Raw genomic sequence first — 18,884 nt, forward strand, 5'->3', positions numbered from 1 at the left:
TAGCACTCAGTGAGGGATTAGATGGTTGGGGAGAAGGTGGTATCAAGGCTGACCACCCAAATGTAAACCCTGGACTCAAAAGAACTTCAGAAATCCTGGTTATGATTTGCTGCAACATGGACGGCACTGGAGGAGATAATGCTAAGTGAAATAAGTCAAGCAGAGAAAGACAATTATCATATGATTTCTCTCATCTATGGAACAGAAGAACTAGGAAGATCGGTAGGGGAAGAAAGGGATAAAGAAGGGGGGGTAATCAGAGGGGGAATGAAGCATGAGAGACTATGGACTCTGAGAAACAAACTGAGGTCTTCAGAGGGGAGGGGGGTGGGGGAATGGGATAGGCTGGTGATGGGTAGTAAGGAGGGCACGTATTGCATGGTGCACTGGGTGTTATACGCAACTAATGAATCATCGAACTTTACATCAAAAACCAGGGATGTACTTACTGTATGGTGACTAACATAATATAATAAAAAATATTATTATAATAATAATAAAAAAAGAAATCCTGGTTATGGAAGAAGGGCCCCAAATAAGGGAGGTACCCTGTTCTCCATTGTATCTTTCCTCAGTGCCTAGCAGCATAGGACATAGTAGACACGCATGGCTCATAGTGTGTAGCAGTACATAGTACTTCCATGAGCTGCTTTATACATAGTTGCTAATGGGTGACTGCCACCTGAGAGTAGCTGGAAGGATTTCTAGCACCATGGCTTTGTGCGTGAGACGCTGGAACAGGTCCCCCACCTCCTCCCCCACCAAGGTCTTCTTGTGTCTCGAGCCTCCCTGCTGGGCACTCTGAAACCCATAATAGAACACTCTAGTTAAAAGTGGGGGCCTCACTTGGCTTTCTTCCCCACAAATCCTAGCCAGTGCTGCTGACCTGTGGCTCTGGTTCCTGAACTTTGACAAGCAGCTTCCCTTGCCCTTCCTCTCACACCTCCTTGTCCGTGTCTGGCATGTTACCACTCAAACCATTTTTTTCCCCAGCAAGGCCATTCTCCTCAGGACTACCTTTTTAGGCCTTGGGCCTCTAGACCCGTGCACTGCTGGGATTTTCTGTGTTTCCGCTGGGGTGAGGGGCATTCCCAGCTAGGATAGAATCCAGCTCAAGTCTATCCACCACTGCTCCTGGGAGGTAGAGAGCTGATTTATCACACTAGATAACAAGCTTCTTCAAAACAGGGCCGCTTATCCTAGTCAACTCTGTACCCTCAGTGTCTAGTATGGAGCTTGCCACAGTAAATGACTGCATAAATTAATAAAGAAGCTCTCTCTCTCTCATCTCCTTCTTTGTCATCTTTTTCTCTTACTCTGTCATTCATCTCTCTATCACCCATTTCTCTTTATTATGTATTTCTCTACAATCTCTCTCAGTTTTCTCCCTTTCTGTCATTTGTTTTTCTTGGTATCCTCTCTCACTCTTATCTCTATCATATACCTGGTCCTTCTGACATCTGTCTTTTTCTTGCTTGCTTGCTTGTGTGCTTGCTTTCTCTCTCTCCCTCACCCACCTCATCAGTCTCCTCCTAATCTTCTGGCATGACCGATGTCCCACGTGTGCTCTGCCCTTCCCCATGTCATTCTTCCCCCACTTGCAAGGGCAGCGTCTCTTCACAGGAAATATACCAGAGGACAGGAATGGGTCTTGCCTGAGCTGCTCAGTGCAAGAGGATGGCTGCAACCTTGAGCACCAGGCAGACCCTGTGGTTGCATCCAAGGCCTTGGCCTCAGACCTATTTCCCTTTATGTACGCCTGCCATGTTAAGCAGCCAGTCTCCTCTGTCAGCCTCACCCTGCGCCCTTCACCACTTTGTGCTATGTTCCTTGGCAGAAGTTGGGGCTCCTTGCCCCCCTCTTTGCCTGTAAACGCGGGCATCTCATCTCTGTGCCCATCTTATCCTTCACTCTCTCAGGGCCTTCACCAGGCTTCATTTGAATTAGCTCCCTCACTCTTACTCATCTGTAAGCTCTCGAGGGCTGAGACTGTGTTTGATCCCCAGAGCTATGCACAGACGGTACATATGACAAATGCTTATCTAATGAACAAGTGAAAATTGGAGGATTTGCAGCCTCGTGTTGACTTGTTTGAACTTCTCAATCACCTGCCTCTTCTTTTCTCAGAGAAAAATGGGAAAACTGACCAGATTGATTTCTTGTTTCTCAAAGAAAACTTAGGGTAGCTCACTGTTTACTGGGCGGCAGTACTCATTTCTTCCACAGGTACTTACTGAGCATCTACTACTGCTGTCTGTGCTTGGGATACACCCATGAGCAAAACAGCCCGGCGAAACCAACATTCTCTATAGCCACACCTCACCCTCAGGATGAAGGAGATTTGAGTGCTGGGAGCTGAGGAGGGCCACTAAGATTCCTATATCAGCTCCTTGCAAGATGTTCTACTTCATTTAAGGGAAAGAGGGGGTGGGGGAGGAAGCTGCATGGGAAGTGATTTCAGCTCTGGTTCCCTAAGCTGACTTCCTGTCCCTTTCTTGCTGTAGGAGAAACGCCCCTGTCAGTAGGCCGCACTCATGGCATGTGGCCAAGCTGCTGGAGGAATGCCCTGAAGCGGCCACCACCATGCATTTCCCTTCTGAAGCCTTCAGCTTGTCCTGGCATTCCGGCTGCAACACGAGGTGAGTCTAGAATCCTCCCCCTCAAGATGGGCTGGAGGATAGACAGCCTGGCCATGCCTCCTCTTCTGCTCTAGTCCCCTTTGGATATTGCCAAGCCTAGAGTGCTGTAATGGAAAATGGAGTGGGAATCCATAGTCCCTGGGTTCTAGTCCTTGGCTACTTACTGCTAATTCTCTGTGACTTTGGGACAGTCCCTTCCCTTCTAGAAAATGTTTCCTTGAAGTACTTACCTCACGTGGCTTGCAAGACACCACACTCTCCTGCTTCTCATCCTACTTCAACGGCTGCTCCTTTGCAGTCTTTTCCCCTGGTTCTTCTGCACCCCTCCCCCACCATCTCTTAATGCAGGGGGCGCACCGGGGCTCAGTACTGGTCCTCTTCTCTAGCTACAGTGACTCACTGGTGATCTCATCCAGAGTTCATCAGCTCTGTCACAGAGCCAAAGCCTTCAGGCGGGGCACCTCCCTGAATAACGGGGTCTACTTGCCATGAGGATCTCTCAATTCAGTGGGCCTGGTATTGCCTATTGTCAAGACAGCTGCCCAGAAGAGACAGAGAACTATTTCTGCGAAAACTCAGAGCGAGCAAAGATGACCTTTCCCTTCCACAGCAAGATCTTCCCTCTCAGGAGGAATTTCTGTGGATGAGGCTCAGGGAAGCCACGTGTTGGGTTTGCCCCCAGTCAATGACTTTATTTGGCATCGGAAGACAGGGGCTCCGAGCAGAGGCGGAGGCAGTTTTGTTCTGGAAGAATACACTGAAACGTATTCTGAGCTTGGCTCCCGTTTGAGTGGGTGTGTGGTTGTTTGCAGCAGGAAGGGTGGTAGGATGGATGGCATGGCAGCTTCCCTTGCCAACAAGGAATTGATGGATTCTTAGCCCAGGGATCAAGTGAGCAGAGTGGCTAAGGGGCGAGCAGGGAGCAAGGATTAAGGAAGGCTGATCTGAGGATGTGTGGGCCCCTGCCACTGCTCAGTTCTGGCTTTCTGAACTGTGGCCTTTCTGAGAATAGTCTGCGACCTCTGGGGTTCTAGTCATAGGGAGTTACTGGCATGACTTGGCTCACTTTGGCTCTCTTTGTGGGAAATGGTACTTAAAATTCAAGATTGTGTCTGATCCCGGTCCCTTCCTTGGTCTCCCTGGTTTGGCTTTGCTGTGGGGGATGAGGGAGGGATGGGTAGACAGCAAATCTAATGTCAACACTAGTGGTACAGAGGGTGCTGATAACAATTGCAATTAAAACAAAAAGCAAAAGAGAAGCAGCTAGCACGTACTGAACCTTTTCTAGGTGCCTGGGCTGTGACAAGAGCTTTATATTTATTAACTGATTTCACCCACAAAGCAACCCTCTGATACAGATATTATTTTTAGTCCCATTTTTAAAAAGGTTTTATGTTTTTATTTGAAAGTGAGAGAACGAGAGAGAGAGCGTGAGCAGGGGCAGAGGCAGAAGAAGACTCCCCACTGAGCAGGGCGCCCGATGCTGGACTCTATCCCAGGACCCTGAGATCATGACCCGAGCCAAAGGCAGACGCTTAACCAACTGAGCCACCCAGGTGTCCCATATCAGTCCCATTTAACAAATATTATAGCAGAAGAGCTAAGACATTGGACTCACAGAGGCTTGGGTTTAAATTCCAGCTCTGCTTCGTTGGCACCTTCATGAGCTGGTCAGGTTACTTCGCTAAGCGTGATTTTTTGCCTGCAAGGTGGGGATAATAATCTCTCCCCTTCAGTTTGAAATGAGCCATTGTAAAGTGCCTGGCACATTGTAGGCCCTTGGTAAATGGTCAGGCTTACTAGTATCAAGAAGAAGAGAACAGGGGGTTGCCGAAATTCCGGCCCTGTCTGGGTCACAGGCTACAGCTGGGTGATACTGAGAAAAATCACCTCCTCAGAATCACTTCCTTTTGCAGGGCTTGCTTTACTCCAGCAGTTCTCAAAAGTGTGGTCCCTGGACCAGCAACGAGTACCAGCATCACCTGGAAACTTGTTAGAAGGACAAATTCTCAGGATCTACCCAGACATAGCACTCGGGGGGTGGGACCCAGGAACCCGGGTTTGTACGAGCCCTCCCTGCACTCCTGATGCACACTCAAACTCAGCAGCCACTGATTTACAAAATGGGCTGGCTGAAATTGAATCAACCCTTTAGAGCCCCTCTCTGATACTAATATTCTATGATTGTCTCTCCTGGCAGAGAGCCACATGCTGACTCCCTAAGGACAGTGACAGGCCAGAAGCAATTCTAGACTCACTGGAGGCAGGGAAACAGCATAAGCCGCAATGGAGTTCTTACACTTTTAGTCTTTGGGATCTTGCCCTCTCCTGCTCCCATACATTGTCTTGTCTCCCATTTTACCACATCTCTGTGGCGCCCCTGTGACCATATCTTTCGCTGTTTCCCTTCCTTCCTTTGTGGCCATCTCCTTCTTATTTGTGGCATGGGTGCCTCTGGGTTGCTCTGCCTTCTCCCATGACAGGGCTGGCCGAGCTGGGAAAGGGATCTGGTAATTTGGCTGACTAACCAGTGTGCCCTGTGTCTTGCAGTGACGTGTGTGTGCAGTGGTGCCCACTCTCCCGCCACTGCAGCACTGAGAAAAGCAGCTCCATTGGCAGCATGGAGAGCCTGGAGCAACCGGGCCAAGCTACCTATGAGGGCCACCTCTTGCCCATTGATCAGAACATGTACCCCAACCAGCGTGACTCAGCCTATAGCTCCTTCTCAGCCAGCTCAAATGCCTCCGACTGTGCCCTTTCCCTCAGGCCAGAGGAGCCAGGCTCTGCGGAGTGCCTCACACAAGGCCCGGGGCCAACTAAAGCCCCTAATGGCCGGCCCAGCGTGGCCGAGCCCTCAGGAGGTAGCCGGCGCACCAACGGGGGCCACCTGACTCCCAGCTCCCAGATGCCATCCCGCCCGCAGGAGGCCCACCACTCAGCGCCTGCCAAGGCTGCCAGAGGCCCGCCACAGCCTCCCGTGAGGCGAGATAGTCTTCAGGCCTCCAGAGCCCAGCTCCTCAATGGAGAGCAGCGCAGGGCTTCTGAGCCTGGGGACTCCTTGCAGCAGAAGGAGAAAGTGAGCTTAGACACCGTGCTATCCCCGAGGAACCCTAACAGGTTCTGCTGCCTCAGCGAGCAAGACCAAGTGACAAACAAGGGCCATCAGAACTGTGAGCTCAGCCAAGCTCCTGAATCCAGCCAGCAGAGCTCTGAGCATCTACTGATGGAGGCCTCAGCCAAAGCTGTTGGATTCCCAAAAGTGTATGACAAAGCTTCCGGCATAGATTCCAGCCCACTCAACAAGGCTTCAGCAGAGCTAGCTAAGGCTCCTTCGTTTGGCAGCCCTCCACACCTCACAGGACCCACAGGGCATCGCCATAGTGCCCCGGAACAGCTGCTGGCATCCCACCTACAGCAGGTACACCTTGATACCAGAGGAAGCAAGGGCCAGGAGCTCCCAGCCGGGCAGGATGGCCACGAGTGGACTCTGTCACCTTTGCACAGCAGCCACACAGGGAAGAAAAGTCCATGTCCCCCTACAGGAGGAACCCAAGAGCAGCCCAGCAAAGAAAGAAAGGCCAGGAAAGTGGATGATAGGCCTTTGGGTTCAGGGCACCAGAGCCCCAGCTGTTCCCCACACGGAGAGGCTGACAGACACCCTCCAGAAAAAGGTTTCCAGGACCCAAACAGAGCATGCCGAGCCGGCAGCGAACTAGCCAGCCAGCAGCCCTCTGCCTCTGGCTCCCTTGTTCCACAAACCAGGGCTTGTTCGTCAACTGCTAAAGGAGCTGGCAGCACAGAGGCCACCGAAGAAGGGGCCAGTGAACCCAAGGAATGTGGCCGGGTGGGAGGTAGGCGGAACGGAGGGCCCCGGGGCCGCTCAATCCAAAACCGGCGGAAGAGTGAGCGTTTTGCTACCAATCTGCGTAATGAAATCCAGAGGAGGAAGGCCCAGCTGCAGAAAAGCAAGAACCCCTTGGTGCAGCTGTGTGACACTAAGGAACCGGTGGAGGAGACCGAGGAGCCCCTAGAAAGTACTCCACTTCCTGCTTCTAACTCAGCTCTTCTGTCTTCATATAAAAAGCCACCAAGTCCAAGAGACAAGCTCTTCAACAAGAGCGTGATCCTCAGGGCTCGGTCATCCGAGTGCCTCAGCCAAGCCCCGGAGGGCCGTGAATCTAGGACAGGCTTGGAGGGACAAATAAGCCCTGGCCAGAGGCCTGGCCAGCCCTCTGCGGGCCTAAGCACCTGGTGGAAAGCATCTGACCCCTCCTCCTCAGACTCTGAGAAAACAAATGTTCACCGTGGAGTCCGTGGAGGTCACTGGAGATGGTCTCCAGAGCACAATGTGCAGCCACATGTGGCGCTAGCCATGGAAGGCCCTCCTAACCCAGGTGACAGCAAGGAACTGAAGGCTTCGACGGCCCAGGCTGGGGAGGAAGCCGTCCTCCTGCCCTTTGCAGACAGAAGAAAGTTCTTTGAAGAGAGTAGCAAATCCTTATCCACATCTCATTTGCCGGGTTTAACCACTCATAGCAATAAGACTTTTACCCAGAGACCAAAAGCTATCGACCAAAACTTCCAGCCGATGAGCTCCAGCTATAGGGAATTGAGGCACCATCCGATGGACCAGTCCTACCATTCCACAGACCAGCCATATCGTGCCCCAGACCAATCATATCATTCTCTGTCACCCCTTCAGTCAGAAACTCCCACCTACTCAGAATGTTTTGCAAGCAAAGGTCTAGAACAATCCATGTGCTGCAAACCACTGTACTGCAGTGATTTCGATTACCGCAGGACCTGCTCTTACTCCTGCAGCGTCCAGGGAGCCGTCGTCCATGAGCCTTGCGTTTATTGTTCCGGGGAGCTCTGCCCTGCTCTGCGGAAGAGAAACATGATGCCAAACTGCTACAACTGTCGATGCCACCACCACCAGTGCATCCGGTGCTCAGCTTGCTACCATAATCCCCAGCACGCGGGCCCTGAGGACGGCAGCCTGGTGCCTGGCAACGCCTGGAAGCCCAGGAAGCCGACAGTGCAGGTGAGGCCTTGGTTCTTGGGTGGGTTTGCTTTGTTATTCTCTTGGTGAGGAGAAAGCGAGGGAGATCATTGGGAAATATCACAGTTACAATCCCTTGAAACCGTATAGACCCTGGATTCACCGAACGGTAGCTTCGGGACCCTGGGCAAGACGCTCAGCCACCAAAATTGCAGTTAACCCGTCTTGAGGGATGAGAGAAAATAACTTTTTTTTTTCTTCACAAAACAGGGACAGAACTGGGACTTGTATCCTGACTGTAAAATGGGTATCTGAGTGGCCTTAAGCAGGTCGCATGATTTTGAAAGGGCAAAAAGAGAATTTTTGCCTCATAAAATGGCCAGTACTGAGAAAAGTCTTATTACCTCATCTCTAAAGAGGAGGACAATAATGGCTGCCTCATAGATCACTTGTAAGGCTCAAAACAGGCCCAGTGCCTGACAAAATAGCACTTATTCCCTTCCATTTCCTGCTTACAAACTACTTGGAGCTGCAAACTTTGCAAATGTCCCCCAGGTTCTGCTTTTACAGATTTGATCTGTCTGGTTTTCTAAAGAACAAATCCTTATGCCCTTTTCCAGCCTATCTTTGCCAGAGACCCAGGGCTAGACTAGCTGTCGCTATACTCTGGTTATGACCTACCACCTCAACACAGGCCCCTGCCACATTCCTGCTCCGTGGCTTCCCTAGCACCACCTTTTGGCTGGTGCACTCAAATCAGAAGTTAATCCCTGTGTCGAACTGTTATTGCATAGGCAGACACTTCTGAATGACTCAGTGTCTGACATTTCTCAATACAAATTCTTCGAAAAAAGGAACCTTAGGGGTCAAAGAAGCCTCACACAAAAGTGTATATACTATTCCTTTTATGTAACATTCTAGAACAGCTGTTCGGTGGGAAACAAGTTCAAAACAGTGGTTACCTATGGAAGGTGCCACGGAGATTGAGCGGGAAAAGGCACGAGGGAACTTTGTCAGATGGTGATAATGTTCTGTATCTTTGTAAGTGTTTGAGTCACACAGGTGTATGCATTCATGAAACCTCAACAAATGTACACTTAATATTCGTGCATTTCACTGGAGGTAAATTTTGCCTAAAAACATTATAAACAAATATCAAACTTTATTTAATGATAAGTATGCTGAAGTTTTTGAGCTATATTGATGTACACAGCTTACAGTTTTCAGCATACAAATGTTGCGTGTATTTTGTTATTTATCCTTAGGATTTCATGTTGTTGATGTTATTTTAAATAGTATTGTTTTCTTAATATCAAGTTCAAATTCATTGTTAATACTATGTGGAAATGCAATGTAATTCTGTATGTTGGCCTTGTAGACTGCAACCTTGCAAAACCCACTTATTAGTTCTGGTAGCTTTGTGGTAGATTTTTAAAGATTTTCTACATAGGCAATTATGTCATCTGCAAAAGAAATTGGCTTTTATCTTCCTTTCCGTTGTGTATGCCTTTTCGGGGGGGAGGGCTTACTGCACCACCTGGGACCTCCAATACAATGTTTGGTAGAAGTGGTAAGTGTGGGTAGTGTTGCTTTGTTCCTCATCTTGCTCTATTAAGTTTGGTGTGAGCTATAGGGTTTTTGTAGATGCCCTTTGGCAGGTTGAAGAAATTCCTTTTCATTCCTAGTTTGCTGAGAACTTTTATCAGGAGTGGATGCTGGATTTTTAAAAATGCTTTGTCTATATCTACTGAAATGATCCTATAGTTTTCTCTTTTACTCTATTGATATGGTGAATTATAATTGATTGGTTTTTGAAATAAGAACCAGACTAGCGTTGCCAGATTAAATCCTACTTGATCATGACATAGTATCCTTTTTATATGTTACTAGATTTGATTTGTGAATATTTTGTTAAGGATTTTTGTGTTTATGTTAATCAGGGATTTTAATCTGTAGTTTTCTTTTATTGTCCTTGTCTGGTTTTCATGTCAAGACGGTGGCCTTACCAAATACGTTGGGAGGTGGCCCCTCCTCTTCCATCTTCAAGAAGAGTTTGCATACAATTGGTATTATTTCTTCCTTAAGTGTTCAGTAGAATTTATCATCGAAGCCATCAGGACCTGCCGTTTTCTTTGTGGAGAGATTTTAAACTACAAATTCCATTTCTTTACTAGATACAGGTCATTTCGGTCATCTGTTTTTTCTTGAGTGAGCGTTGGTAATTCGTCAAGAAATTTTTCTATTCCCTTTATGTTTTCAAATTTCTGGGGATAAAGTTGTCACTTTAAAATACATCAAGAAGGTAAGAAAGATTGGTGGTTGGATAGAGAAGTGAAAAGGTCTGGGATAAGGCAGTTTTAGTAAAATATTAATTGTCAAATCTAAGTGGTGGATTATATGGGTCATTTTATCAACTTGTTCAACTTTTCTGTATGCTTGAAAATATTTATAACAAAATGTGGAAGCAAAGAGGAGAGGAAATATAAAATAATGGTTAAAGGGCAGTGATGCGGGAACCAGACTGCCTGTGTTCAAATCCCCAGCTTTCCCATCCGAAAAAAATGCGGGGATAATAGTACCTACTTCATAAGTTGGTTGTGAGGATTAAATGATGAAATATGTGTAAAGCCCTTAGAACAGTGACTACTGGATAGTAATCATCTTTTAAGTGTGAGTTATTTTCTCCTAAAATAAAGGAAGACTTTGGCTTAGCTTGAAAAGCTTGCCGAAAGAAGGTTCTGCAAGTGAATAGTAGAGAAAGGGGGCTGACGCTGGGAGAGAGGACATGAAGGCTTGCAGAAGGTCGGCTAGTAACTCCATAAGGGCAGGAGGTGACATTTGCAGGTTGCAGCAGTTGGCGACGGCGATGGGGGTGTGCCTGTGCCCACACCATGCCTCTCCTTTTGTACTCCGCAGGAGGGGGCACATTGGGCTCCCAGTGCCTGTTAGACCAGCTCAGCAGGTTTGCTTAGACACTAGGCTTTCGGATACGTGGAGCCACTTCATGACCATTTCTACCCCTGCCACCTGAACACACACACATACACACCCCAGACAGAGGGAAAACTTGCAGTATGGGATAGGCCACCCCAGCTCAAATGACCAATTGTATGAGATAAGGTATAACAGGATGCCCATCATATAGCCAAGGAAGCTGAGGCTCAGAGAGGTCACCCATCTAGCAAGTGGCAAATCCCAAACTTGAATAGTCTCATAGTAACTAACATTTCAGTATCCACAGTGCACCAGGTACTCACTTAGTCCTCGACGCAGTCAGGAAACAGGTCCTGTTATTAGGATGATCTCACTATGAAATAGCTGGGAGAAACCAGCTAAAGAGAAGCTGGGTACTTGGCCTGAGGTCACACAGCTAGTGAAGGGCAGGTGTGGGATCTGAATCCATGTCCTCTATCTTCAAAGGCTAAGCTCCTAGTCGTGCCATGCTGCCTCTCCATAAGCTGACGGAAAAGCCCAGACCCTCTCCAGCATGGCAGGATGCCTTCTGACCGTATGGCTTCCGCTGGGGCGGCAAGCGACCCCCATCTGCAATAAGCCATAAGGGATAACTGCCTCCTTGGTTCAAAGAGCACAGGCGATTTATGACAACCTAAGTGGCTCAAGGGAAAAAAGGAAGGTGATATACTGGGGAGCTGAGAAGGAGGCTGCGAATTGGGAAGGACTTTGTTTGGTTTGGCCACTGCTATTTACTGAGCACTTTCCACAGGGCATGGACAGGAAATCCTGGCTCCCACTGTGGCTGAGTGAGTAATAGTGTCTTTGAGGGCAGGGACATCTCAGAAGGGCGTCGAGGCAGAGTCTAAAGTCTAACAAGTGATCAGAGCTGCTCTAACATGATAGGTACGGGCAGGCACCACTCTGATCTTGGGAAAGCTGTAAAACCTCATCTTTTCCGTGGCTCCTGACATCTGCAGCCTCCTACAAGCTGAGCGCTGCACTAGGAATCCTCTGTGAGCATCCCACTTTGTTCTCACTCCTGGGAAGCCGGCAAAGCTTGATAGCATAGTCTCTATTTGCCAGATAGGAAGCTGAGGTTCAGAGAGGTGACATAACTTCCCTCAAATAACACAGCTAGGAAGTATCTCAGCCAGTATGACTGACACCAAGTATCTTACCCCCAAAAGGGAGTAAATTTTTGGTGTGTTTTCTTTATGGTGTTTTTTTTGTTTGGTTTTGGTTTTGGGGGGGGTCGTTTTTTGTTTTTTACTGGGGCAAAGGTAATAAAACTTTGAACAGGACCAATGATAGCATTGGAGAAAGAGGGAATTTGGAAGGTCGGTGAGGTTTAGGAAAAATTGTGCATTCCTGGTGAGCTAAGCTCTGAGTTGCTAGATAGAGGATGCTGGGTGCAAAATCTGGGGGAGAATGTCAGAGGTAAATGTGCATCAGGTTTGGAGCTAGACTAGGAAGGAAAGGACATTTTTTACAAATGGCATCTGTGGCTTGGGTGGCAGGGTAAAGAGTTGCTCGGGCAAAGCCCTTAAGGAAAGAATGCCCAGGGTGGAGAGTGTACTCCTGTCATGTGGGGAATGTGGCACCTGGCACTCGTGCTCCCCAGAGATGAGCCCTCCTCGGCCCCTGCCAGCAGCGCTGGGCGCTGGGCGGCGAGGAGGAAGGGACCCTGCAGTACAGGGGTGCACTGGGCTGCACGCTCTGCCCCTGCCTCACCCTGGGAGAAGGTTGCAGCAGGAGCCTCGGGCCTCAAAGCCCCCTCAAGGGCCAGGGCTTCCAAGAAGATGCTTTCTATGTTGGGGGAGGAAAGAGGAATGAGCAGGTTCACCTGGCAGAACAAACAAAAAGACCTCCTTCACAAAAGCCAGGGCAAACAGCAAACGTGCTAAACTGGTTTATAAGGTGGTTTGGGAGGGGAGCGGAGAAAGAGAGGGAAAGGCAGAGTTTCTAGTGCACAGGATCCAGGTCCCTGAGTGCTCCCTTTAGTCTCTGAATGCCCCCAGCTGTTCACCGGGCCTCCTGACAAGAAAGGCAGCTCTCCAGGTACATGTTTCTCTAGCCCCTGTGGGAAAGTAGAAGAAACCAATGGGGGGGGGGGGGGTCTGGCCAGGGACGGGCTCCTGACCTCTTCACATTTTTGAGGCCATCTGGATACCTGTCTGCTCAGAGCTCCCTAACTTATCAGAATTTTGCCTTGCAGGAATTTCCTGGGGACAAATGGAAACCAATAACAGGAAACAGGAAGACCAGCCAGTCAGGGAGGTAAGTGATCACTCAGGGAGTTGGGGCGAGTTGGCGTTTCTGAGACTTCTATAGAAATTGCTAAGATCTTCTGTTTGCTCAGTTTCCCTTGAGGAACCCAGCCTGGTGTCCATACCAAGAACTTGATACCGTAGATGTAATCTAGCCTGCCCCCCGCAGGCAGCTGAGCTACAGACCCAACTGACAGACCCAACTAGGACATTTTGGAGTATGGAGTAGTCAGGCAGAATCGTGGGACATTGGGCCCATCAGCTCAGAGACCTGGGGCAGGCCTGTGCAGGTTGCAAGGACATGTGGGAGCAGATAATGCTGAAATATAGATGAGAAGGCATAAACGATGCCTGCCTTCCCGGCAGCCGTTGGGCAATTGGAGAGGACAGAGGAGGTAAGACTGTCCGGTTACAGCTGTGCCTTTGCCTCAGTTGTGGGAGGCACTTGTTTCTTGGGCTCAGCCACTGTTCTTTTTCTAGGGCTTGTTGAGAACTTAGGGTTTGCTCCTGAAAGTCCAGGGGCAGGTCATGCTAGTAATAGATTAAAATTCCTGGAAGGAGGTAGGGACATTTTGGCAAATGGCACACATGGCTTGGACGAGGCGGAAAAGAGTTTCTTGGGTGAAGACTTTAAGAAAAAATAATGCCCAAAGTGGAGAGTCTGCTCCTGTAATGTGGGGAACCTGGCACATGGAACCATGCTCCCCAGAGATGAGCCCAGCTGCCATAGGTGGCTATAAGGGGTGGAGAGTTACCTTCTCTGGGTTGCTCTCCATCAGTTTGACAAGACCTTCTTTTTTTGTGAAATTCCTTAATATATTCTTTTAGCCAGTTCTTCTCCAGGCCAAGTTATACAAGATACCCCTCAATTATATTGATTCTTTAACTCAAACTCTAGAAATGATGGGGGAACAGGGAAGAAGGCCCTTAGCCGTGCCTCTGTGGGGACACCAAGGGAGAGGACTAAACTCTGGGTCTCCTGACCCCCAAAGAGCCTAAGGGTCTTTCTGGGGATCTATATTATCCCCTGTGATTTGGTGGGATAGTCAGGAATAATTTGGGCTTTCTGTTGACTCCAAAGTGTGAGAAACCTTTCAGTTTTCTGGTTGGCCATGAAAAAGGGAAGAACCCAACATTTATGAATAATCTACTAAATGTCAGTCACTGGGCTGGACCCTTTTTAACTCATAGTCTCATTTATTCTCCACAACAGTTCATTTTATTACCTATTTTATAGATGAGGTCCAGAGAGATTATATAACTTAGCTGAGGTCACACACACAACTACTTAGCAACAGAGCCAGGACTGGGACCCCTGTTTCTCTGGCCCCAGAGTTGATGCTTTTCCACTTATAACTGCATCAAGTAGGATCCCTAAGGAAACCTTTCAAAGGGATCCCTCAGCATCATGTCTCAGAAGTATGAGGCCTGCTTGGGGATATTATGGGATTCTATGGCTGATCTGATTCCCTGCTGAGGACTGACTTGTACCATGTCCTTGGAGAGATCGTTTCAGTCTGGTGGGTCTGCTGAGTTTCGCATATTAGACCGAGACTGACAGAGGAGACCACATTGTGGCTGCAGACTTCTCTGTGCCTACCACAACACCTGACCCAGAGAAGCTGCTCAAGAGGTATTTGTCATTGGCTTACCAACTGAAGAAACAGCCTCCTCCACCAGCAAATGGGGGAAATGCGAACTAGCATCTCTTGAGCATAGTGTTCTCATCTAGGCACCATTCAAAGCACTTTACAAATATTTACAGCTGACCCTTGAATGACACAGGTTTGAATTGCATGGGACCACTTATCCATGGATTCTCTTTTCAGTGAATACAATACAGTACTGTGAATGTATTTTTCATTATGATTTTCTTAATAACATTTTCTTTTCCTTAGCTTACTTTAGCATAAGAATATAGCATATACTACATAGAACATACAAAATAGGGTCTGATTGTGTTATCAGTAAGGCTTCTAGTGCACAGTAGGCTATGAATAGTTAAGCTTTTGCAGAGTCAAAAGTTACACATGGATTTTCAACTGCATGGGGGTGGGAGGGGTGGTGCCCCTAACCCCCCATTGTTCAAAGGTCAACTGTATTTATCACCATAACCTTAAGGGGTAGTTATTATTAGACTCTCTCTTTGGCAGAGAGAAGAGACTGAAGCATAAATTCAGTTAAATTCAGATAAATTCATTTGCCTGAAGTCCCACAGGTCTGGTAAGTTGACGAGACCCAGGCAGTCTACCTGTGGAGACATGAGACTAATCTCCAAACTGGTTCTCTTACCAATCAGCCAGTGAAGTAAGAGGATTTTATTCAAAATCTAGTGTATGTACTGCCTTTTTCTAGGCAAGCAGGGGAAGGTTAGAGAAAGAGCATCAGGAAGCACAATGCCTGTCCACTCACAGCTTGAGCAAGGAAGACTAACCCACACCAAGTTAAGTAGCAGTAATAATAAATTACCATTTACAAAACAACCTATGTGCCGCTGTCAGCTAAGCTCCCCATATTCTGTTATGTTTTCTATGCCCCACAACTCTGTCAGGTAGGTATTATTCTAACTAGGGCAGTGGTTTTCAAACTTGAATGTGCTTTGGAAACACCTGGAAGGCTTGTTAAAACACAGACAGATAGATCCCACCCCTACCCGCCCAACCCCTGCCAGTAGGTATGGAGTGAAGCTCAAAATCTGCATTTCTTTTTTTCTTAATAATAATTTTTTTAATAATAATTTTTTATTATGTTATGTTACTCACCATACAGTACATCCTTAGTTTTTGATGTGGTGTTCCATGATTCATTGTTTGCGTATAACACCCAGTGCTCCATGCAATATGTGCCCTCCTTAATACCCATCGCCCATCACCAGCCTATCCAAAATCTGCATTTCTAACAAGCTCGCCGGTGATGCTGACAGAGCTGGTCCTGGGGTCACACACTGTGAACCACTGACTCGGGTAAAGGACATGAGATTCACAGAAGTTATGGTCATTTAGTGAAGGTCTCACAGCTACTAAAGGGACAAACCAGGATTGAAACCCAGCTCTTGCTTACTCCAATGAGTCACCATAGAACAAAAAGTGTCAAATACATGGTTCAAACAAGAAGCATCTGGCACATGGTACGGGGCCAATACATGGTAAATTGTTCTCTATTTAAGTTTGTTGGTGGGTAAGAGAACTGAAGACTGGGACCTACGGGAGGAAAGGCCCAGAGGGGCTAAGCAGAGTATGTTGAAGAAATAAACTTCACTCGTTAAGAGTTCCGGTCTTGGAGTCAGTCTGCTTGGGTTCAAATCCAGATTCTTATTTTCTCCAGCTGTGTGATCTTGGCCAGTGGCTGGCCCTCCCTCATTCTCGCTCTTGCTGTCACACACGTGTGCACTCTCTCTGGCCCATCAGTTTCCTTATTTGTAAAATGGGGGCAGAGTACCTACCTCCTGTGATTGTTTCTAGGATTAAATGAGCAAATATGTGTAAAGCGTTTGGAGCAAAACCCGTCACAGTAAACCCTCAGTAAACGGTAGTGTGACAATAAGGATGTAGAAGGAGGAACAGCAGGAGTAACAGTAGAGAAAAGGGGTGAGTAGTGAGGTACTGGACCAGGATAGGGAGGCCTCAAAAACTATATAGTATCACAAATATGGAAGCTATTGAAGGTTATCGATCAGGTAAGTGATGTGATACGTGTGGCACTTGAGGCAACTGGGCTGCATTTGCAACCTAGATAAGCTGAAGGAAGAACAGCTGGGGTCAGTGATCCAGGCATGAATGAGGATGGCCCTGGACTGGGAAGGTGGAGGTGCAACAGGAGCAAAGCAGAAGAGATAGATAAATATGTGTGATATTTTGGGGAGAAAATGTTTATTATGAAAACAATATTACAGGAAATTAAAAACAGAAGAAAAAGTAGCCTTAGTCCTACCACCCTAACACCCTGATTGTTTTCATTTCCCTACCAGCTTTTATCTATAAGTATAGAGATTTTTTTTTGGCAGAGTTATAATAACTATGTAGATGTGATTTTGTGCGTCCTGCGCCTTTTTTCCTCCCACTAAGCATTACTTGGTAAACAATTTTTCATGTTGCTATACAGGCTTCCTCAATAGTTATAAATTCTAATGGTTGCATATTTCACCAGCTCAATGTGCTGTAATTTGCTTAATCATTCCCAAATTGTTGGATAATTAGGTTGTTTCCAATTTCTTGCTATTATATAGTAGTGCTGCAGAAAAATTTTGAGTAGCTATAACCTTTTTCTCATTTTGAATTATCTCATTAAAAACAATTACCCAGAGTTGGGATTACTAGTCGAAACAATACGAACATTCTTATTGTTCTTGATAGATTTCACCAAACTCTTTTCCCAGGAGACATTGTACGCTGCCATTAGCAATATATAAGGATACCAGTTTCCCCCAAGTCTTTCCATCTGTGGAAAATGTTTCTAATGCAATAGGTGTAAATGGCACCTAGGATAATTTCCATTGGCTTCCTTTGATTATTCTAGTTTGAAGTGTTTTCATGTGTTTATTTAATATTTGCATTGCTTCTCATGTGAATTGTCTGTTCAAAGGATTTGCTTACAAGTGACACCTTTTGAGGGAAAAGTAGAGAGAACTGGTGACTGAAATTTGAGACAGAAAGGAAATAAGTCAAAGATAACTCTGAGCCCCAGGTGACCCAGAGAAAGTTATTAACAGAGCTGGGGCAGGTGGGAAAGGGGAGCTAGCTTGGTGCAGATGGTAAATTTGAGTGGGGACATGCTGAATTTGAAATTAGTGAGGAAGACAAGTAGATTCTCTGGAGGAGGTTTGTCGATCGGTCAGCTAGGGTGTAGGATGAAGAAGAGGAACCAGCAAAGGAAACTGAAGGGGCGAGCAGCTGGCGTGGCAGAGAGGTAGGCCAGTGCACCATGACAGGGGATAAGGAGAGGACTGCTACTGGCTTTGACAATTCAGAATCACAAGTGACCTTCAGGAAAGCAAGCTTAGTAAAGTCGTGGGCCTAGAAAGTAGATGGCATGATGGTCCATAAGGGCAATTCCTAGAAAAAGAAATATACAGAGCTTTACATGTCATAAATTCACCTGTTTTGAGTGTGGAATTCAATAAGTTTTGGTAAATTGACAGTGCGTGCCATCATCACCATAATCCAATTTTAAGACCTATCCATCTCCCTAAAAAGATCCCTTGTGCCCATTTACAGTCACTCCCCATTCCCACCCTCAACCTCAAGCAACCACTAATCTACTCTCGGTTCTTGTGGATTTGCCTATTCGATACATTTCCTACCAGTGGAACGAGACAGTCTGAGGGTTTCTGTGTCTGGCTTCTTGCACTTCGCACGCTTTAGTGGTCCACTGTGTTGTACCAGTACTTCATGCCTTTTCTTTGCCAAATGATATTCCACTTGTGGATATACCACTATTTATTTATCCATTCATCTGTTGGCAGACATTTGGGTTGTTTTCACTTTTAAACTATTGTGAATAATGCTGTTATGACCATTCGTGTACAAGTTTCTGTGTGGCCATGTTTTCAGTTCTCTGGGGTCTGTACTTAAAGGGTGGAATTTGGGGGCCATATGGTAATTCTATTAACTTTCTGAGAAACAGCCTGTTTTTCAAAGTGGCTATACTGTTTCACGTTTCCACAAATAACATAGGAAGGTTTCAGTTTCCTTTCATTAATTTCATTTTATTTTTTAAGATTTATTTATTTGTCGGGGTGGGGGAGAGAGAGCATAAGCAGGGGAAGGGGCAGAGGGAGAGGAAGAAGTGGGCTCCACGCTGAACAGCGAGCCCAATGCAGGGCTCGATCCCAGGACCCTGGGATCATGACTTGAGCCGAAAGCAGACACTTAACCAACTGAGCCACCCAGGCGTCCCTCCTTTCATTAATTTTAATACAATGATTATGTGTTAATGCCACTGTGTCATTAGAAAGATATTTTAAAAGAAGAACTTTAAAAACAGAGTTGAACATTTAAAAATGTCTTAAAAGAAGAAATTGGC

The 18,884-nt window shown here is 46.9% G+C and overlaps 1 protein-coding gene across 2 annotated transcripts in view; it reads left to right on the forward strand.

The window, feature by feature from the left end:
- SHROOM4 (shroom family member 4) overlaps window positions 1-18,884 on the forward strand; it is a 250,480-nt gene that overhangs the window by 204,667 nt on the left and 26,929 nt on the right. For both annotated transcript variants that reach the window (XM_087859655.1, XM_045805131.2), the window contains 3 exons: window positions 2,505-2,639; window positions 5,190-7,683; window positions 12,812-12,873. In XM_087859655.1, coding sequence (XP_087715781.1) covers window positions 2,505-2,639; window positions 5,190-7,683; window positions 12,812-12,873 — 2,691 coding nt within the window. The remainder of the gene's footprint in view (window positions 1-2,504; window positions 2,640-5,189; window positions 7,684-12,811; window positions 12,874-18,884) is intronic.

The sequence above is a fragment of the Ursus americanus genome, chromosome X, assembly GCF_024610735.1.
Source record: "Ursus americanus isolate L20-20 chromosome X, mUrsAme1.1.p, whole genome shotgun sequence".
NCBI classification, from domain to species: domain Eukaryota; kingdom Metazoa; phylum Chordata; class Mammalia; order Carnivora; family Ursidae; genus Ursus; species Ursus americanus.